Raw genomic sequence first — 23,452 nt, 5'->3', positions numbered from 1 at the left:
ACTTCATTTCCAAGATTAATGAGCTCATATTTTTCATCATTTCAAAGTTGTAATCTGTCCAGCAATTCCTCTGTTTTTCCTCAAAGTGTCCTGCTTCATCTTCTCTTTATTAGTCTTGCTCCATATATTTATGACATTTGTAAAAAAGAAAAAAAATAATAATTTCCTTTTTCATTCCAGTCTGGACAGTTTATCCACTAACATTTTATGATATTATATCACATGATTTGCTAAAGTTTAAAGAGGCTATGTCTAAAACAGCTTACTATGGTAAGGTCGAACCGGACCCCATCGAATGATGGGATCATCGACCCATGTCAGTGAAAATGACAATGTTGAATTCCCACTGTCGAAATATGACTCGACTTCGACCTTGGAAAGGCTTTAACATGGGTCAAGATTGGGGCGACATTCGTACTTTGACGATGTTGGGTTCGACATTGTTGCTGTTCGGCCTCCGGACTTCGACTTGAAGTGGGTTCAACTGAACCCACTATGACCTAACCATAGTAAACCATCTAAAACATATTCTTGTCTCCCATCCTAGTTACTTAGTTAAAGGTAACATACGCCTGTTATTACCTTCTACCAAAAACAATTCCGCTTTTGGTCCCGTGTCTTTTCAGCTTTTAGACATTTTAAAATGGTTTCCTTCAACAGTGAGTTCAGCCCCCCCCCAAAATGTGACCAACGTAACATGTTAATAGTTTCCAGTCTCTGTCCTGCTCTTAGCTCTGTAAAGATTTACATCTGGCATTCTGTTCTCTTCAGGACAATCATTGCTAAGTGATTTGCTAAAATGATCAGACAGTGACAGGGGCAGTCTTTGTATCATGTAGTTGAGAATGTGAATTCAACCAAGATTCATTGTTTTTGCGCATTCAGTTTTGGAGCTCATCCTGGATCTTGTCTTCTGTGAAAAGACTGAAATCAAACTCTGTAACAGGGGTACTTCTGGTACATGCTGGTACATATCTGTTCTCTTCCTTCCTGAACACTGAGATGAACTGTTCATTTGATGACAATGACAGCTTGCTATCTATAGCTTTATTAGCCTATCACGTTTGCCCCCTTATGAATAGATAGCTTTTCCACAATATTCATTTGTTACCTTTTCCTCAGATTATCCCCGGGATTCAGGAACGGCTGTTTTCTGTGAAGGAACAGTGTAGGGTCGCTCATGCATGTGAAAACGGCACTTTCCTGGATAGCTCGGCGGCCATTTTCCATGCAGGAGATCCTACACTGTTCCTGCACAGAAAGCCATCTGGGATGCAAATCACCTCATTTGCTGGTAAAAAACATGCAAATGAGGTGATTCTGTGATCCACGATGCTGGTCAGAATCCTTGCAGGAACAGTGTCAGAGCAGAAACGTATTCAATTAATAACTGAATACATTTCTGCATCTGAGCAAACGGAGGCAGGACAGCTCGTGGAAAGCATGTATTACAGTCAAACACACATGCCAATGGCCTTGGCCATTGGCATTAATAAATATATATATATTTTTTTAAATTAAACTTTTTTTTTTTGGCCAATCACAGCAGTTTAAGCTTAGGGCAGCAGCGTGCAAACGGTATCTTGCCGAAAATCAAAAAAAAAAAATGTTAGAAAAGTCAATTTTAAGATAATTCTATATTTTGCTATTATAGTCAATGGCATGCAGAATGTAAACAATATGAGGGGGCACTGGTTGTCAAGGGGAAAGGGTCCATCTAAGTGCAGTAACTAAAGATGCACACACTGGGGTATGCAAATAAGGGGAGCTATACTGAATCACACATTTCCTCAAAGTGTCAGCTTGCACCTAGCCGTGTAGGTGCAGCAATACAACAGTGCAAGTATAAGAGCTGAATGACTTCTTAAGGGGGTGTGTAATGCTTGCTATAGGCTCAGTGGAGCTCTGTGGCCCCTGTTTGCCCTTAGCTAAGCACAGCTAAGGAAGGGTGTGTGTCTGAGACTATAATGTCTTATTCCATGAAATGCAGAGCCTGTTCGAGTCCAGGGAGGGCATTTCTGCTTAAAAGAGCTCACATTAGCTAAATGGGTGTGTGCAGTGTGCAGCGGGCCTAAAAAAAAAAAAATTAAAAAAAAAAACAGAAGAAATAGCAGAACTGTTTACATTTGAGCACCGGGTATGCGCGGCGCACCTCGGGGCTTAAATAGGGAGGACGTGGGAAGGGGAAACAGTAGTAGGAAGGCAATCAAGAAGAACTAGCATAGCTGGCATGTAGAATGTATCAGAATCAGCCAATTACACATGCAGAAGCCCAGCACACTAATATAAACTATGCAAACACCCTAGAGACTGTTTTTTCCCACAAACTCTTCACCCTCTACTCTCTTCCACCATATAGCAGAATACCCTGAAGTAGTTGGTGATATATACTGCACACACATCCACATCAAAGCATCACCCTTTGAGTGGAGCAGGGTCTACATAAACCGCAAGGGCTTCCCCTCTATCATCTGTCAGGTCATGTGTGATGCCCAGGGCATTATCATGCATGTGTGTGCTGGCAGCCCTGGAAGCTATCACAACTCCCACATCTGGCATTGCTCACAGCTGTATCAGGTGTTTTCCAGGGAGGACATCCCATATGGCCATCTAGTGGGGGATGCTGGCTATGCACTGGAGCCATGGCTTATGACACCCATCAGAAATGCACACACACCCAAACAAAGAACACCATAATGAGGCACACGCACAAACCAGGATCATTGTAGAGCATGTGTTTGGGATGCTCAACTCATGGTTCTGCTGCCTTGACATATCCGGTGGAGCCTTGCAGTACTCTCCAGCTACATGTACACAAATGTTCATAGTATGTGCCATGCTACACAATATGATCCTGGGGAAACAGCTGCAGCAGGAACCGCATGGGGCAGGGCCACACTACCCACCCCCCACCATTGCCAAGGCCAGCACAGGCACAGAGATACTCGGAGGAGGAACATCCTGAGCCTGCCCCTGTAGGCAGAAGGAGGCATGCACAGTATGCCCAGGACTTGGCAAAGAGGCAACGCATAGCACACACATTAACACTGTATGGACCCAGGGACTGATACCTCTCTCTGACTTGTACAGACAGTAAAAGGGATGCCAAACATGACACTACCTGAGCTTTACCATGTACAGGGAGTGTATTATGTGCATCCAACATAGTCATCCCTCCAGCACTGTCCTCAATACTGGCCCAGCAACAAGGTAAGTTGCTCTTCCTATCAATTACTGAATGGAGTAGTATGTTCTCATACTTGTATGTATGATATGGATGCAAGCATGCAAGGGAATTGGGTGGCTGAATGGGATAGCAGCAGACAGCTATATGGGACAGCAGGAAATTCATAACAAATACTGATATCAACATACTAGGCAGCACTACACAAGATGACATCCCCCACTGTAGTACATGTGATGGCCCAAAGAACTGTGGGTGTCAATATGTCACACACATGGATGTCAATGAGAGTCACATATCCACCACCATCCTCACCCAGCAGGACAGGTGTAGATGACCATGAAGAAAGGCTGGCCTAAGGCCCCCAAATGATGACAATGGTGAACAGCCCCCATCAGACCTACACAGACATACTACAACAGGTCTAGCAGTTGCATTCCAGTTCTGAAGGGTAAGAAGTCTGAAACTGAAATATATGCTATTAAGATCTAACATGTGTAGTCTACTGATATGCCTCCTGTCTGCATGATAGGTCACAATACAATATGAAATGGAAGTCAACAGAGTAACCAAAATACCAGTACAGACATTTAAAATGTTAAAGTCTGCAGGTGTACAACCCCCACCCATAATCCCATGTAGAAATGCAGTAACAGATGGCCTGCAGCACACTCAAATGGCCTACAGTCCTCTGGCAAAGGCCAATGCCTCACCCATAGTGCCAGTGTATGGAATGTCAGGGGGTCCCAACTAACAATTTAACAATAAACAGAAAACAAATGCAAGACTATGTTGACAAATGCCAGTAGCATGCCTCCCCATGTCCTACTGCAAGGGCTGTGGATCAGGCCATAAATACTACTGGGATAAAAGCCCAACTATAGGGATACCTCTGAGATATTGCTTACATAATGTTAGGTGCAGGAGAGACTATCAGAGGGGGGTGTAGACGCATGGATGTCATGGAGTGTTTGAAGTCTGAAACTCTAATGTCTGCCCATACTACTTCTGACTGCAAACCCATGAATGAATAGCCACAAAACCGCTTGTAAACCACAATGTGAAGATAAACTGACCAGATATATGAGTCCTGCCTCTGGGTAACCTGGGTGTATCTGTACAGCTGAGAGGTATGGCCCCAGCAGTATATGGCCATTCCATGAAGTTGAGAAAAGCACATTGAGGGGAACCCCAGCCAGCATACTAACAAGGTGCTGCACCATTTATGCAGAACCAGCAATCTATTGTCTTTAGCTACCCCTCCACAATGGCAGGCGTGTGCCAGAATGTGTAGCCTATATGCCTCAGAATATTGGTCTCAGCTGCATTCATCTCATATTTCCCGGTAAATAACTGTGAGCAAAGAATGATAACTGTTAGTAGTCGATGACATGACACATCACAGTGTAAAACAGTGCATATGTCAGAATATCTATGCTACAACCGAACATGTCACACAAGCAGCACAGACAGCAATAGTTACAGTATCCCCTGTATGTTAAGCCCATTGTGTCTCCATATTGGCAAAATATCTACAGATGTCCTGCAGAAACAGTTTGCTAGGTGTAGCTGTAGCACACAAAACCCTGAACTGGAGTCCAACCCTCCCTGGAATGGATGCACACACTCAATACAGAAGATCATACTGGGCATGCTCCTACACTTAGAAAAATGAAGCCCATCTCACAACACAGCGGACTACAGTTATTGGTTTTTCTCAGCTGTCTGTGCACACACATATTGGGTAGGAATACACACACACATATCTAAGGCAAACATAATATAATATGTCAAACATACACAGACACGGGGGGAAGAGAAAGACAGAAAGAGAATCCCATTATGAGGCCTGTCCCACCTGCTACACATCCCATTGGCCTATATCACATGATGTGCTGATGTCACTCACTGTAGAAATACCTTTGGTTAGCCCTCAGCCCTATAGTCTCAGTGGTACTTGTGATAACTGTGTAACACTACAGTACAAATAGGTATCCATGTAGCAGTTGCGATCTCAGTCCTGTCAAATATAAAGTTGTTTGTGAGTGTGTGTGCATATGTTTCTAGATGAATGTGGTTGAGGCCATTCACACTCAGTAAATCTTCTGTTCCCCTGCTTTCAGCTCCGCAGCTGATGTCACTCACCTTCAAAGATAGCTTTGTACAGCCCACCAGCATATAAGCTCCATAGCACTTGCAATAACTATGTAATGCTATAGTATAGCAAACTAGTTAGGTAGGAGTTCCAATCCTGATCTTGGCAACTGTGTAAATGTGAGTGTGTGCATGAGAGAATGTGTGTATCCTTGTAGAGACCTGGTTTTGTGGTCATTCACATTTACAACACTTCCCTTTCCCCTCCTTTAGCACTGCTGCTGATGTCACTCACCTTCAAAGATACCTTGGACAGTTCTCCCACATATAAGCTCTGTGGTGCATGTGATAATTCTGTAATACTATAATGTAGCAAACTAGTTAGGTAAGAGTTCCAATCCTGATCCTAGCAGCTGTGTAAATTTTAGTGTTTGTGTGACAGAGTGTTTGTATCCTTGTAGAGACCTGATTTTGTGGTCATTCACACTTACAACACTTCCCTTAGTCCTCCTTTAGCACTGCTGCTGATGTCACTCACCTTCAAAGATACAGTGGCACAGCTCTCCAACATGTAAGCTCCATGCTGCATGTGATAAATGCAGAACAATGTAGTAACAATAATTACAAAGGTATGGGTTTGAATCTCATCCCTGGCAAGTGTTTGTGTGTGTACATATGTCAACATATGTATGTCCGTACATCAAAGACTTTGGCCCCATTTACAACCAGTACACATCTCAGTGCCTGACTTTAGCAGTCCTGCAGATATCATGCACCTTAGAAGTACCTGTTGCCAATCCTAAACCATGTAAGATCAGGGGTGGATGTGGTAAATGTGTAACATAATGGTCCGAACCCCACCCCTGGCAGATGTAAATGTGTGTGTAGGGTAAAATATTTTTTTTGAATCTCTCACCCACTACATCACCCAATACAAGTATTTACAAGGGCTGGTGATGTTCCTCAGCTTAGAAGTACCTTGGCACAACTTCCATCCTATAAGCTCTGTGGCATGTGTGATAAATGTGGTACACTGTGGTAACAATACATAGCTAGGTAGGAGTTTGAATCTCAGTACTGGCATGTGTTTATGTGTTATCAGTATCATGTGTGGGGGTTGGTGTGACTGTGTAATAACAGGATCCATTGGGGGGTGGGTTTTGCTAAATTATTATGTTGAAGACCTAGTATATATCACAATGTCCACATTACAATGCCAACAGATGTCAAACACCGGAGAAGTTGGTGTAGACAATCCAAAGCCCTAAATGTGACACTATAGATTAGTGAACAATATAGGCAACTCTTCTATTACTCAGAGACCACTCTCCATCCACGTATCATACACAAACACATTTGGCTAGGCAACAACCACTATATTGGTAGTTCCCCTGCATATTGCCTCACAGATAGTACCCACAGTGTGATAGCAGTGAACTACATGCCTGCTGACCACAACAGTGCCACTGACATCAGAAAGCACTTTTACATCTCCTGACTCAGTGTGTGTTATCCAGCAGGTAAAAGGACATGGCACCCTGTTCCACCCCCTCAGTAGCCCAATAAATGTGTACAGTGGCCCTTTTGCAATGTTCGCCACTGGACGCCTGCAACAACTGTAGAGTCTGCAAACGTACCCCACAAAGGGAATACCATGCCTTATACACATGCCCTGTAGGGACAGACACCACTAACTCCACTGAATACCCATATCATACTGTCAATGTAGGTGCAATCATGACCTCAGTTACAAGCCAGGTCTCACTAAATTAGGTCAGGAATGCTACATCAGAAGATACCAATCTGTCCACACAACATGCCCCAGAGACCTCAAGCACACTTCCACACATCAAAGAACATGCATGTGGGACATGTGCATAACCCAGACACTGTCCATGTTATGGAATATAGATCACATACATGGGAAGCAGTGCACATCACTGGTCACCCACAATGGAAACCTGGATGAGTGTATGGGGAATACAATACCCACTCCTGGGGACCACTCCAGTGGTTATACCCCTGAGCCACACTGGGGACTATTGTCATGTGGCCTGATGCTGAGGTATTTCCGTGGGCTAGCCTTGTAGAGTCTCCAGGCCCATTTACTTACTACACACCTATGAACCTATGGATCTCAGTACTGGCAAGTGTGTGTGTGTGTGTGTGTGTGTGTGTGTGTGTGTGTGTGTGTGTGTGTGTGTGTGTGTGTGTGTGTGTGTGTGTGTGTAGTAATCCCAGTGTGTTTGGTTGATAAATATCCCCAGTGGCTGTGGTTATTAGCAATTGGAGGTGTGTCTAAACCAGAACATGTACCATTCTCCATTCTACAACAGATGTACATCAACATGTACCTATGTACAACCCTCAGCCCTATAATCTGTGAGGCATATGCAATCACTGTGTTACAGACCGGGAATTACTGTGCACATACCGTACCCTGTCTATGACATGGTGGATGTGTCATCACACTGCCATACCCTGTGGCCTTGCTGCAGGACCACATCCTGGTGACACACAGATGCCTAGAACGGACATGGGATACAGCATGTGAGAACACATTCACTCAGCACTTCACTTGTGGGGGGAGAGAGGGGTAAAGCTGGCACTGAATGTGTTGCCAAAACTGTGGCCAATATCTGTTGTCTCAGGATAAGTATTAGCTTTGTGCAGTAACTTGCAGCACTTGTGTTTAATGCTCTGCTGTGGAGGTTATTGATGTAACTATCACAGCTGTTGTGTCTGTCTTCAGTGTCTGTTGCATCTCTGCTGCCATAGATGCCTGTCGGGGACTCCATGAGGGATCCAAAGTTGTGTTTGAGGCTAATAAGGGAGTTCAACAGTCATGGGACACCACCTTTCCCTGCAGCAGTGTCCTCTTTCTGATGTACACTTCAGTAATGGCAGGGGATCATCACATTGTCTCCCAGTGTTTGTAGGACAGTGTCTGGGCTCTGTTGGCTCTGGCTTGTGCCATGCATTCATGTACCTGTTTGTACAGTACCTATGTGTATGATCCCACAGTCATGCAGCTACATCCCATTGCCATGGGTGCAGTGAAGACATCCACCCCTGTCTTCATGGTTGTAAAGTCAGCTTTGGAGAGCTTTTGCCAGGTGGTTATCTTTGTGGGGGGTGTGGCTGACATGTTGAGTTCCATGTTGATTACAGCCTCTGTGCATCTCACCATGCAGGGATTGACATCTGGGGATGAGAAATGGTCCCATATTTAAGTGGTCAACACAGGCCATGGTTGTTGCATCCTCTACCATAGGTCAGTATAAGCTTGTCTAGGGCAATGGAAATGATGAATCCCAGAAGTGCTGGGCCACTGTACTGGTGATTGGCTACATTCCCCAGGTGAAGGAGAGGTAGTTGAAGACTCGTACTATGTCAGTGTTGCATTGGACCGTCAGAGATGGCAGGGTGTTGAGGAATGTGCATTGACAATCTAGGGGCATAGATGTGGACTCATAGCAGGCTATGGTCTGGATAGCACCATTACCCCAAGGTGGTTGTACCAGAAATATCTCCAATGCATTATGATGGGATGCTAGTCTGGAGGTGTTCCTATCTATAATGAATATGGAGACATCACCTGTGGAGGTGTGATGTGGTCCATGTTTGGGGGCTGACAGCTGTGGAACGTGTCATAGCCTGATACTGCAGGTCTGCCGTCTGCTGCTGTGAACCACCTCTCCACTACAGCAGCCATGTATCCTCCACTCCAACCACTGCTATGATTGACTGCATCCTGACAGTTAGATGTCTACTGTTGAGCAGAATGGCCCTCTGATTGCATACATGTGTAGCTGTTATGGTGGTAATAACATTAGGAACACTGCCTAATAAGGTACCATAGGGGTGGCAAAGACACATAGCAAGTACCTGGCAACCCAGCGGTGACAGATGTAGGACATCCATGGCAAGTCATTGGGTTCTCGCAATCATGCCATCCCAGGCAGAGAAGTCCTGGATCCCCTGAGAATGACACATAACATGTAAGCCAATGTTGCCATCAACCATCTGCTCATGGTACTGCAGCAGCATTCTGGGTGACAGCGGTACACTGCCCAGGACTACTGTCACACCTGCCTGAACTGCATAGTCAGAAAGTTCAACCATGTATCCTGTCATGTAGTCCAGGGAGGTGTGTCCCAGTTCATTCACATCCACATGGATATAGAGTGATACTCATAGTTGTTGTGGAGTGACATGACTGGCTGCGTCATGTGTTAGATGATGGCTTGTGATTGATATTTGGCTGTTACATGCTCCATATTCAACCTAGTGAGTGGGATTTGTGTGCCTCAGTATTGAGTTACCCATGAGCACTGTATTGTGCAAGCTGGAAACCTTAGGGGCTTATGTTGACGGCACACTGTAGGTTAAATATGTGTCCCTTGGCATGTGCGATGTGATGATGTCTGAGTGGGTGTCTGCCTTGCTGGTCTGTGCTGTTTAGGTAGATGTCCATTACGTGCCTCAGGAAAGGTGGGTATGTGGTTTTTCACTGTATGTCATGGCTGTCAAAGTAGGTGTCATGGTGAGCTACGTGTTCCACATAGTGTGGTGCAGGTGTTGATCTTATCCTCTTGACCTGCTAGTCCATTATTTGCTGGAGAGTGCATATGTCCACATTGTGTGATATATGGGTAACCCTCACAGGGCTGAGTGTTTGGAGTTTAGGGGGGGGGTTGTCTGTGTACATGCAGTAGTTGCAACAGTGCCCCAGAATGGACATGTGCACCAGGTCACTGGGTGAAAGCACAGACAACCGCCCTTCAAGAAGTACTGGGGTGACATCTGTGATGAATGAGTACTGCTGACAGCTCACAGGTGTGCCACACTTCATGATACAATAACCTGGTTTAGAGCCAAGCCATAATGCTAGCTGAAGTGCAAGACAGAAAGAACAAGCATGATGTACAGGTGGAAAAGAAGGCAGACTGTCTGCCACCTGTAATACTTTACCACAGCTGTGCAGTTATCAGCAGCTTTGGCCATGTGAAAGTTCAATAAGCTCTGTAGCACATGCAGTAACTATGTAACACTATAGTAGACATACTTAGATAGGCAGGAGTTCTAATCCCATTACTGACAGGTGCATGTGTGTGAATCATATGCTGTCTGTCTTGTACCATTTTTTACCTGAGTACTACCCTTTACACTTCCTTTCACTCCAATTTAGTAGATCTGTTGATGTCATCCACCTCAGAAGTACCTTTGGTTGAGTTGGACACGTATAATCTCTGTGGTGCATCTCATTACTGTACCGCACTAATGTAGGAATACCTGGATAGGCAGGAGTTCTAATCCCAATACTGGCAAATGTGTGTGTGTATGTATGTGAGTGTGAATCATGTACTGTCAGGCTCATGCCATATTTGACCTGTGTACCACCCTTTACACTTCTCTTCACTCCAATTTAGTAGAACTGTTGATGTCATCCACCTCCGAAGTACATTTGGTTGAGTTGCAAATGTATAAGCTCTGTGGCATGTTTCATAACTGCATAGCACTAAAGTAGGAATACCCAGATAGGCAGGAGTTGTCATCCCAATACTGGCAAGTATGTGTGTGTAAATCATGTACTGTCTGGCTCATACCATTTTTGACCTGTGTACTACCCATTACACTTCCCTTCACTCTAATATAATAGACCTGTTGATGTCATCCACCTCAGAAGTACCTTTGGAAGAGGTGGAAATATATAAACTCTGTGGTGCATCTGATAACTGCATAGCACTATAGTTGGAATACCTAGGTAGGCAGGAGTTCTAATGCTGGCAACTGTTTGTGTGTGTCAGGATCATATCATGTGTGGCTTATATCATTTTGATGTGTATACCATACACGGCTGGTGACCACCTCCCACTGCCATTACTTTATACAGTGTGGTGACAGCTGCTGTCCACTAAAGGGGATTACTCTACCTTGGTGGAGGCTGGATATACAGGTCAGTTACTGCTGTGTCCATATAGCTACAGTAGATATAAAGGTTACACACCCGTGATACACTACCTGGTATTTGTGTAATTGGAATATGACACCACAATAACTCATTTCATAACAATTCCCACCTGTAGTGTGACCTATAGCCTGTACAATTCAATTGAAAACATAACAATCTGGTCTGTGAAAACATGTGGGAATCATACTCAGTACAGTAAGCCAGGTGAATGAGCGTGCACAGCCTTAAACTTGTGTATGCACCCCTTGAGATGGTTTCAGCATTCATCTATCTTGGCCTGGACTCTACCATCATGGCACATCTTCACTTGGCAATAGTTGCTCACCTTCCTAGAAACATATTTGATTGTATAGCAATAGAATTGGGCAGGTTAGGGATTACATTCAAGATGAGAAACATTATGAAATGATCTTTTGTGGTCTGATTGTCATACAGCATGCAAATCTGGCATTCCAACAAGAGTGTGTGCACTTGTGATATCCACTGTATATAGGTGTTGATATGGCTGGTAGTGGTAGGCATGAACAGAAGGTCATAACACAGGTGGACACTTCTCTGATTAATACCTGATAATCATGCCTACTCCAGTACCCACATCAGTGTCAGGGTAATGCAACCACCTGTAGCTGTACACATATATGTCTGTTGTATGCACTGACACTGATATAACACACATGCACAACTTGCACAACCTATTTACCTGGCTGTTTTGATTAGTTTTTTGCCTTCAAGCTGAATATATGCATACATACATGTGCTCAGGAGATACCTGGTAAACATTTCTATTGAATGTAAGTATAGCACACTGTATTTACAGTCTTGCTGCTCAATCATACTTCTCAACCTCTCGGTAAAATGAAAAAAGTCCAACCAAGAATAAAATATTGCCCAAAAGCCGCAGGACCCGGATAACACAAAGGAAGTATAAACTGGTAAAAATATTCCAAAACACTTTAATGTGGTCGAATGACAGTTTAAAAAACACTGGTTGAGAACAAGAAAAACAATAATCTTAAGCGCTTTTGCTCGGTCAATACCGAGCTTCTTCAGAAGTAAAAATTTGTAATTTCATTTACAATCCTTAAATAGTTCTACGTGCATCACATGACCCTTCTACCCCCACCCTCATTTAAAGTTAGATCCTGTCATATACAATACAACTGTCCAAAATGGTGGGTGAATGATGTAAAGTGAGGCAATGAGTAATGAGCAAAAAATCTTCAAAATCCAAGTGACACCTCTATGTCTATAAGTAACATCATTAAAATCTAGCATGCTGTTAACCTTAAAGACAAGAGTGGAAAAAATGCCCTTGTCAGAATGTCCTAACAGCCATGCAAAACTTTCCCCTCAGATTAATCAAGTTTACAACACTAACATATAATCATGAAGAGTTTGTCTACTATAACCGGGCCATTCTGAGTTTCAAAACACTACTAATACTGATGTTATCATTCAACCCAGGAGCCCTCCCTGAGTCTAATTTAAGTTGCCACAATAATTCATGGTATTCGAGCCTGGCTTTCCAGTTGCCACCTCTCAAATCTGGTGTCACCTGTTCTAATACCAAGAACTTTAAGTTCATGTCCTCACAGACTTGTGAATGTTTAAAAAAGGCAGAAACACTGATTCCTCAGAATAAGGGTTAGAGGACTTCTATTCCCCCTGCTGTTTGAGGAGTTCGAGAATGTCTCTGAATGAACGTCATCTGGGGGAGAATGTGGGGACCATTCTCCCTCATCACAATCAGTGTCTTCTGTGATAGATTCCTCTGGGGAGTCAAGGTGCTTCCTCTTGCACCATTTCTTCTGGGGTGGCTCTCCAGTGAGATCTTCTGAGGAGGACTCTGGAGAAGGGGTTCCCTTTACATGGGGTTTCTTGTGACTCCATTCTCGGGGACCCAACATAGTGGGTTAGGAGAGGAGCATGCTAGTGGAGGTTTCTGATACTGGTGTCCTAGTTGCTGGCTGTGAGCCTTCGGAATGAAGGACCCTTTCCATCACCTGTACAGCAGGCCCACTCAAGCCCACCTCCAGTTGAGGGGTTCCCAGAGAACGGGAAGCAGTCAGAGCCATGGACATAGATGGTGCCAACAAGAAAATAGGCACCGGATTAGGTACCAAGGTACGGACGGTCCAAGAACCGTTCTGAGATAGCATCAGCTCCATTGTAGCCGATGCAGCAAGGGTGGTCGGTGCCGACTGCGGAGACATTACTGTCAGAGCTGAGACAGTATGTACCAAAGTGGACATCGGTACTGGGAACAGGGTGGGTGCTGGAGGAGGATAAGCAGGGGAAGATGAGGTAAAAGATTCTGAGCCAGGAGGGACAGAAGATCTAGCTGGAATGGGCAATCCCCTAGCTACCAGAAGCTGGTCCACAACCCACACTAGGTCTAGTTCAGAAAAACTCCTAGTGGATCTAAAGGAGGCTGCTAAAGGGGAATCAGGTCTTTCTAGAAAGGGACTAAACCTCTACCCCAAGAAAGGTTCATAAGTTGGAGAATATCTTGTCTTTGGCAGGTATTCAAATTTTGGAGCCGATGGAGCCAAAGAAATTGTTGGCACCATGGCCGGGGATGGTGCCAAGGCATGTACAGTCATCGAAGTCCATGGAGCCAAAGAATCTGTCGGCACTGTGAACGGGGATGGTGCCGAGGCATGTACAGTCATTAGAGCCCATGGAGCTGAGGAAATTGTCAGCAGCATGGACTGGGATGGTGCCAAGGCATGTACAGTCATCGGAGACCATGGAGCCAAGGAGACTGTTGGCACCGTGGACGGGGATGGTGCTGAGGCATGTACAGTCATCGGAGCCAATGTGGGAACCAAGGATGGCACTGAAGTCAGTGGTGCTGTGGTTGGAACCAAAATAGGAGTGAATACCATGGTCAGCACTGAGGGAGAGGACACAGATCCTGGTGCCGAGGAGGTCTGTGCTGATGGCACTGGTGAAGCACAGAGCTGACTTGGTTCCATAACTGACGGAGATGCAAGAACCAAGTGACTGACCCAGACAGAGCCTCCGAGAAAGGTGTCTTGAGTAAACCTTTTAAAATAAGTTAATTCTTGTGTTCTGCTAGTGTCCAATTACTAAAACTAGCACAAATGTCATAATCAGCTTTAATATGATCCACGCCCAAACAGTAGACACAACGGACATGTGTATCTGAGTAAGGCATCTTACGTCCACACTTGTCACACTGTTTAAAACCCAACTTAGCTTTGCCTGACATGGTAAGGAAACAATGCTATCCTATAGGAAACATAAGGAAGAAAATACCAGTGATGTTATGTTAAGGAATACCACTAGTAAAAAGGGAAGGCCTGTCACAGACACGAGAGAGGGACAGTAACAAAAAGGCTAAAAAATTAAATTACCAAGAAAAAGGGTAGGAAATAGGCCTAGGTTATAGGTGACAGTGAGAAAAGGCTAACTTGACGAAAAATTTAGTAATTTAGAAGAAAAACAACGTGCCTTCATTGAAGGTTGGGCATCGAGCTGGCACCTTGGCATTTGATAAAAAATCTACTGCCAATCATTAGCGGACTGGAGTTCCTCTGTGGCGGCCCCTTACTGGGAAAAATCCAAAAAGAACAGCAACAGAAGAAAAACAACAATTTACTACTTAGCTTTGAGAGAGATGGCTAACACGTCTGACTAGGAATGTGGCAAATGAGATCTGGAGTATCTAGGAGATGGACATTGTGGGTAGGTTCTTAGCTGAGAGTTTTTGGCTTGCGTGAGCTGGAAAATGGCCATATTGGTTCCGAGGATGGAACCGAGGTCCTGTCTGTAATGTACGAACAAAGATTTACAACATCAGATGTATGCTTTATGTATAATACGTTTGCTACATCATGACTGCATATTTTGTTCTTGTAAAGCCCTAAACAAGCTTACTTGGCCATCACTTCTTAACTACCTGAATATTTTCTAGCTAACAGAGGTTCAGAGCTCATATACTCCACAAATGTCTTTCTTTATCCAAGACACTGATCACACGTACCCTTCTAGTCCATATTGATCTCTCCTTAGCACTTCAGTTCATCTACCAATGGCAAACAGAATGAACTATGGATCTGTGTAAGTCAAACAGTACACGTGTCACATGCTCAAGGGACCTTAACCTTGTATGTGACATCAATAGAACTTGCTGGAGGGACAGATTAATCTTGTAGAGGTTACCTCAACTCTGGAACAGACTTCCAATCTATGTTAAACCAAGCACCTCATTCACCCTATTTAAGCATAATTTAGATGACTGGTTTGGAAAAAGTAAATTCACCCCATGGGTTCCACTCTTAGATATGGGTAATAGATGTTAATTTAGTGTCTACCTGTAACAGACACTCTTGTGCAAGGGTTAACTTGGCTAGGTTTATAAGTGCCCTAGGGTCATTAGCCTAGTAACCTGCTATGCTCCTATGATCCTATATAGCAACACAGTGGAATAAACTTGCCTCAAGGCAAGGATTCAAAATTATGCCGTATTGTTATATTTTATTATATTATATTATATTATATTATATTACATTATGTTATATTATATTATCACCTAGCCAGAAACAAATACTGGAACTGCAGAATTAACTCCATCCATCCATTCACTACCCCTTTTTCCCATTTTTGCACATGGGGTCACAGTGTAACTTCAACAGTGACAATCATCTAGAGCTAAGGTTTACACTGCCAGGTGGCTGGCCCTAATGCAGAACTGCAAAATGAATTGAACTGTTTAATTTTTACATGCCTTACTTTGCAATCATTATTCATGAATTCCTCTTGTGTTGAACTTCCATCCCACTCCAGTTCATGCCACATGCTTATGTTTCTCATTTTCTGCCGCACATCATGTCATTCGCTCTCATGGCACGTCAGCTATATTCACTTGCTCCAGATCTCCTGACTGTATCATCACTATCCTTTTCTTTAACAAGTGCTTTGTAATTTCACTGCCCCTCCTCTTCACCTATCTGCCCTTCCTATTATGCCTACTGAACAGTTAACATTAGTTCCCCACAAGTTTTACTGCCTTGTTTTTTGAGCATGAATTTCCCTCTAAAACCACGTACACCAGCCTACTCTGTGGCATATTCCTTACCGCTTTTTCACGACTACTTTTCATGCTTTGTATATTTACATTTTGCTTGCATTAACTAACTATCCTTTGTATACAACAGTGTTGTGTATTTGGATAGGTATTAGATGTATAATATACATATTGAAATGCCTCTTTTTGTCTTATGTCATCTGTCTGTCTTGATGTAAATACTATATATATATATATATATATATATATATATATATATATATATATATACATGGATTTCTTTAAGTTTGCCTTAATTGACAGATGCACCTGTTTTCTTCATTGCTGCAGTATTTTATATATATTCTAACACATTTCCTCACTTTTGTGGACATAGAAATTAGTTTTATTATTGTAGACTTTTTGCCAGGTGATTTTGTATATCTGCATTTCTTCTTCAACCTCCATTGTAAAGAGAATTTGCACAGACCTTCAGGGTAAATGGATTCTGCCCAACTGGATTTAACAAGCAGCATTTAAGAATAACTAAGTACCCTTTAGGGTAAATTTGGTAAAGGGTGGGATAGTAAGATGTACGCAATGGTTAAATAGTGTATATAATTGCCAAAGTGTGGTTGCTACCAGTTTTTATTACAGTGCATCCAGTAGTTAAAGAGAATAATGCTTGTAAACAGACTTTGCCACAGTTTGTCATTACAGTATATTCCACTTCTATAGCACTGTCTACATAGCCTTGTTTTATTATATTATAAGTTAAATCCTGTCTGAGACATTGTACATTACCCAATTTTTTTCTCTTGTTCTCTGTTTTGTCTTCTTGATGCTTATTTTAGCTTATTTGTGTAAAAGGACACACCACATCTGAACAGATTACTTAGATTATTTTTGTTTCACCCCCCCCCCCCCATCTCCAGGATGACAGCTAGTACTGGTGTCTCTCTTATCCCTTAACAGACCAACCAGCTTTTGAACTGGAATGGGCTGCCAAATTGGGGCCAGGGTTGATGGAGCAATTATCCATATTCAGGGGTGGAGGATAAGGAGAAGGGGCATCTCAATCATAGGTTCATAAATAAGCACTAGCAAGCTGCCCTTGTGGGCCATTTTAAGCCTAGTCAATTTCCCTTAGTGAAAACCAAATTCCGTACCTCTTGTGTGTAAGGTAAACACCTTAACCATTATGCCAATCACTCTTAACCTCAGGTATGTTTTGTATACTTTAACAGATCACCTGAGGGTTATAGGTGCAATGATGCAATCACGTGTCCATGAACATTTCCATCGAAGACAACCCCCCCCCCATGTGCCTGTGGGATATTATTGCTGCTTTCCAGACTCTGTCAGGGAGCAGTAAAATGTTGTCAAAGCCCATAACTTCTCCCAGAGATAGACACGTTGATTATCAGTCACTTTCCCAGGGATTAGTCAGCATTTTTGGAGAAGCAGTGGAAAAGGTGACAGCAATAATATTAACTATATGCATCAGGAATATACATATTTTGGATGTGAGGCAATTAATAGACTTGGAGGTTTCTGAGTAGATTGTTCAGTTTATGAGAAAATAATTCATTGTTTAACAGATAAATCATAGATTAAACTATTGACAAGAAAGGGCTGCAGTATAGGATAAACTACCCATTTGCAAGGTTTTTATCTGCATGAGAATTTTATGGTTAGTCACTAACAAAGCGAGTGTTGAATTCAATCTGTGCCATAAACTGTCAAATAAAAGGCTATGTTACAGTGGAATATGGCTCAACCATGTAAAACTACAATGTATATCTTTTTTTATCCCTTTATGTTAGGTATCTTGAAAAGATTGTAATAAGGTGAAACTTTGTGCATAATGTGGAAGGCCACTCAATGGTTAAAGAAATGTTTTAAGTCACCATGGGATCATTGGGCTGTCCATCCATCCATCCACGACCCCTTTTTCCCCATTTTTGCACATGGGATTGGGATGTCACTTCAACACTGACAATCATTTAGAGCCAAGGTTTACACTGCCAGGTGGCTAGCCCTGCTGTGACTCTACTAGATCTAAAAATAAATTTTCTTCTGGCTGCTCTGAACCAAAAGAACTTGACAGACACTACTGGAGGAAGGTATACAGGATACTTAGGTGGTTATATATTATGAAGGAAAATCAGTTTACATTTTGAAAGGCTTACAAATGTTGTGTCATTAGTGTGGGTTTGCGTATGTAAATGTACTGTAATTTTATTTTTTTATTTTCATTTTCTTTGTTGTAGGATATTGACAGCTACTTTTTCTCATGGTATAACAGCATTCCAAAGTATCTTTTTCATGCTAGACATAGGTGCATAATATAATTTTTATATGGCTAAAGTAAAAATGACACAATTTTTGTCATACACTCACATCTACATAAACTACCACCAGACTTAGGCAGCTGGGGCCTCAGTTTAATTTGTCATCTAAGGAAAGGCTGCCCAGGAGTGTAGCACCTTTTCCCATGTTGTACTATAGCATCATTATTGCAGGGTGCTTTCAAGTGCCTGATGCTAGTGCAGAAGGAACAGAGATCTTATCTTCTAGTATCAGGCATAAGAGTAACACCTGCAGAGCCAGGTACAGTGATACTGTACAGTTATCGTTGGTTACTTTATTACAAAATGTAGTTTCATTTTAAACAACATCTCTGGCTTTCAACAATGGTTTTCTACACCCATTTCCCACAAGAGATTAATCTACAGCATTAAAAAGATTTTCCTTTAATGGAATTGTAATGTTCTGATAAGGCAAATGATGTCAAATGTGAATAAAAAGGGCTAAAAAGATAAAATGAGGGAGGCAGAAGGCTTGTCATCTTTCTCTATATATGTTTTTTTATTATCACTAGGTATCCAACACCAGTTAAATGGGATGGTAGGAAATGTAATGGTGGTGGTGTCCTAGTGATATATTGTAAAGCTGGATATACTGATCACTAGGACAGTCTGCTCATATTCGATCCTTTCTTCTCCCCACAACTGATACATTTTAGGAAGTAAGTAGCAGACCATACATGACTTAAATAGAAGTGGTCAGGTAGGAAAATACACACCGACCTACTAAACAAACCTCACTGGATCACATATCGAAAGACATATACTATATAATTCAGGAAATGGTGCAGCTTAGGGCAGAATATGTTCTGTTTCAGAAGTGCAATTTTAATTATCCTGTACAAGAAAAAAAATCCATTGTTCATTTTAAATCACAAAACATCAACAAACAGTCAGTTTGCTCAACTACATATGTGGATTATCACATACATGTCTGGGTTTTGTATTAGCTGTTTCAATGGCTACTGGAATTTATTTTCATCTACAGTACCTTGAATTAGAACTTGAAGCAAACTGCTTCAGAAGTGTCACATTTTCTCTGACTACATGTGTAAATCCCTCTCCATTTCCTACCCCTGCAATAACGCATCTAACATTGTTGATTCAATAGCGCAAGACAGTTACGCAGTCATGCTTATTGTATGTTACTAGTGCAACACATGGAAACATTGTTTCTAGTAGTTACATTGTATATGGCAGTGTACCGTAAACAATGAGTTTACCTAAAGCATCATTTCATTAAATGAACTAACCCTTCTGTACAGAAACTTAACTAGAACTGTGCTAATAATGACATCTACAGAAGTGTGAGAAGACAAAAGTTATTGCATTTAGCAACAAACGTACACAACAGAAAATAGCTGTATGTTCTACATAACTCAGTAAGAATAACTTGTACTACGTTTTTAAAAAATTAAATAGCTGCAAAGTGAAGAAATATTTAAAGTATAATGAATATCTTGGCAAAACTTTGAAACTAGCAGCATCTAATCATTTTATTGCTACTGCTTAAGGAGTTTTTTTTTTACTCGGCAAAAGTTATTTTTTAATCTTGAAGAAGTCTAGCAGTGAATGACTTTGTTCATTACCGCTGGCTCGTGACCATTTCTTATCAGTGTTATAGATAATAGAATGAGGAAAGTTGAAGGACTGGGTTTAAAATATTACAGTAAGTCTGACACTTCATTAAAAACTACAAGCTAGCAAAGGATTTAATTCTGGCATGCTCAATAACAGCAAAAGATCCATTTTCTCTGCAGACAAGGCAAGCACTACAGAGTTAAATCACAAGTACATCTTAACAATCTCTTTAAGAAATTACCACAGTGTTTCATAAACTCTTATGAAGACACACACACACACACACACACACACACACACATGCACTGCCATGTTCACTTTTGCCCTGTTTTGTTTTAGTTTTGTGTGTGTGTGTGTGTGTGTGTGTGTGTGTGTGTGTGTGTGTGTGTGTGTGTGTGTGTGTGTGTGTGTGTATTTGTGTAAATGATTATACAAATAAGAGAGGGGTAGAAGGAATAACAAAGTACAAAGAAAGAAAGGAAAATAAGTGAAATGCTGTATATTTTTAAATTTTGATCTGGTTTGTAATAGCAAAAGACACATGTAGTTTAGGTAGGAGGTATATAGCCTGTTTTATAAAGTCAGACATGCCTTCTGTATAATAAGAACTCTACTAACTGCTCAGACCTACTAAACATCAGATGTGTACACCTCACCGAGGCAGCATATTTTTTTCTACCAGTAAAGGATATGCTTCTTACATGACTGTTACAAAACTCACAGCTTTTATTCACAAAAATTCACTGAAATCTACTTTAATTTTCCCCAATATATTACATTTATTATATTTTTACATCATGTTCTGCATAGGCATGCTTTTCCATCATGCACTGTTGTAATTCCATGATTTTAATACAGAAAATCATTTTTTTTTTAAAAAGTAATCCGGACATTGTTCAAATGTTTATATGGTATAGCCATGATGGGATTAAGATATTTGCATCATACATGTAGCCTTGAGACCATTATAAATAAAATATGAGAAGAAAAGTAACCTGTTCCTGGCTTTATTAAAAATAAAAGTAATTTGTTGCCTAATTTTGTGACTCTGAGCAAGTCAGTTAACATGACAGCGCTCCCAGGCCGAGTCTGAAAAGGGTCCATGGAGATCAGTGCTCTACTCCAGAAAACAAATATAAATATAAAAATAAATTGCATGGATACCTTCTTCAATACTGTCGAATGTAAAGACTATTCCGATGCAGCACAGAATGTCCCACAAACTGAATGCATTTTCCTCTGCACTGAATCCTTACATACATTTGCCTCTCAAGCATCCGATACTGAGGTGCTTCTTGAACAGGGTGACATTATATCCTTATTATCACATTACCCATTTGCTTTATTGACTCCATCAGTTTCTTCATACTAGGAAACCTGTAATATGGCACTTTACTTCAACATTGCATTTATTTATGAGTCTTGTTTTACAGCTCCCTTTATGAATAAAAATATTAATGAGATCACTTACTTTTAAGTAGGGTTGCATGAATTCCTATGGCTATAGATTATGGCTATAGAAAATATCTTCCTGAAGTCAGTGAAAGTTCAGAAGGAATATTTTATGAAAGTTTCATTTTGTTCTGCATATTCAGATTTGTACCACCTACAGTTCTAGTACAATTATTAATGAAGAAGTAATTACATAAAACCTTTCCAGAGTATTTAACTAATTCAGATAGCTAACCAATAGTCCAACACCTCCCTTTGTCACATGTAAGGTGCATGCTAAAAGATTTTCCAACAAGATATAAAAGATAGTTTTGTAATATGGATTATTCGTCAGAACTCCAGCAAAATGCACATTTGCTTTTTGTTTAGTTGTAGTAGCAGCAAGCCTTTCTAGAATGAATAAACAGCATTGCTCTTTCTCTAATACAAGGCAATGATTCATCTAAAAGGCAACTTTTAAGTTATGCAGCCTGGCAGAACAAATATTACTTTAAATCATACAGCAACTTCAAATGTAGCAGAACTGTGTCACCATCAGAACCATTTCTTAGAACATCTCTTATGTTCAGTCTAAGTATAGGGTTTGGATAACTTGATAAATATGGATGGGATACAAATCTACTTGGAACAATGACATCGTAGTACCTCTGGGTTTTGTGCAGAATATTATTTACTTTACTTTAGTATTTTCAGCATTTACAAATGCACCGATTCGCTAACATGTATTTTACCCATCATTCATCATTCCACTTTGAAAAATAAAGGTTTTTGCTTACCTGAAAAAAGCCACAGGAGCTGCATCATTCACCCCATAGTTGCTTTGCTCATTTTCTAGGTAGTAGGACACTTGTTGGCTGTGGTGATGGTGATGGACAAAGGGAGACAGCTGTGGTGCTGACTGTAAAAACACTAATGGGCTTGCTGGCATACTGTTCAGGGAATGTAGCCCTCCGAGATTGCTTGACCCATGCGATTCATTACTATTACCATAGCTGACACCAGGTGAATTATATATCGGTCCTGTTGCTGGTACAGATGTAAGTTCATAAGTACTCTCTGGATAAGTGAAAGGCCCTGTCCGGCTGCTTTCCAGGTACATGTCATTCAGAGGTCGTTCTAGCTGGACCTTCATGGAAGAACTGTTAAACATCTCAAGCTCATTTGCCTGCATCTGCTGCAGAAGGGCAACTCCAGTCATCTTACTATGAAGTGGCACAGCCATAACTACCAGGAAGGGGTCAGCGGCATTGTCCGTCTCTGCTACCTGTGGTTATCAGCACTTCCTAGGCAACCTGTAACAAAAGCAAATCCAGATGTGAGAATCCTTAGTAATCATGGTTTGCTTCCACGCATTTCATTATCCAAGTTGGACTGGTTTCCCTGTTCAGAGTGAGGAGGAGGAGGAAGATATGAGCAAACAGAGTGCAAGGACGAAGAGTTAGCAGCTAGTACTCCTCAGTGTGGCTAATATGCATTACAAAGGTACTGGCGGAGGGCCAGCCACTGCTTCCCTCCTCTGGTATTGGCTGCAGTACTGCTTCAGGCACAACTAGTTTTTGGATACGCACCAAATGAATGTTTCACCTAAAGTAACCAAGCTATCATTTGTACTTCATTTAACTCTTTCATTCATTGCATCTAGAATATTTTCATGGTGTCTTTGTTCTAGCGCATGCACACACACGTACACACACACACAAACACACACACACACACACACACACACACACACACACACACACACGCACACACACGCACACACATGC

At 41.7% G+C, this 23,452-nt stretch overlaps 1 protein-coding gene across 2 annotated transcripts in view; it reads right to left on the bottom strand.

Annotated features, from left to right (window-relative positions):
* ESR1 (estrogen receptor 1) overlaps positions 1 to 23,145 on the bottom strand; it is a 1,085,149-nt gene extending 1,062,004 nt beyond the window's left edge. The window contains exon 1 of one of the 2 annotated variants that reach the window (XM_044088946.1): positions 22,463 to 23,145. In XM_044088946.1, coding sequence (XP_043944881.1) covers positions 22,463 to 22,908 — 446 coding nt within the window. In that variant the 5' untranslated portion in view covers positions 22,909 to 23,145. The remainder of the gene's footprint in view (positions 1 to 22,462) is intronic. The other variant, XM_044088885.1, reaches the window with a different exon arrangement.
* Positions 23,146 to 23,452: the final 307 nt, after the last annotated feature.

This window comes from Protopterus annectens, chromosome 1.part0 (genome assembly GCF_019279795.1).
Source record: "Protopterus annectens isolate FY-2018-M chromosome 1.part0, PAN1.0, whole genome shotgun sequence".
NCBI classification, from domain to species: Eukaryota; Metazoa; Chordata; order Ceratodontiformes; family Protopteridae; genus Protopterus; species Protopterus annectens.
The sequence above is the reverse complement of the archived record's forward strand: the minus strand, read 5'-3'. Positions and strand labels throughout refer to the sequence as shown.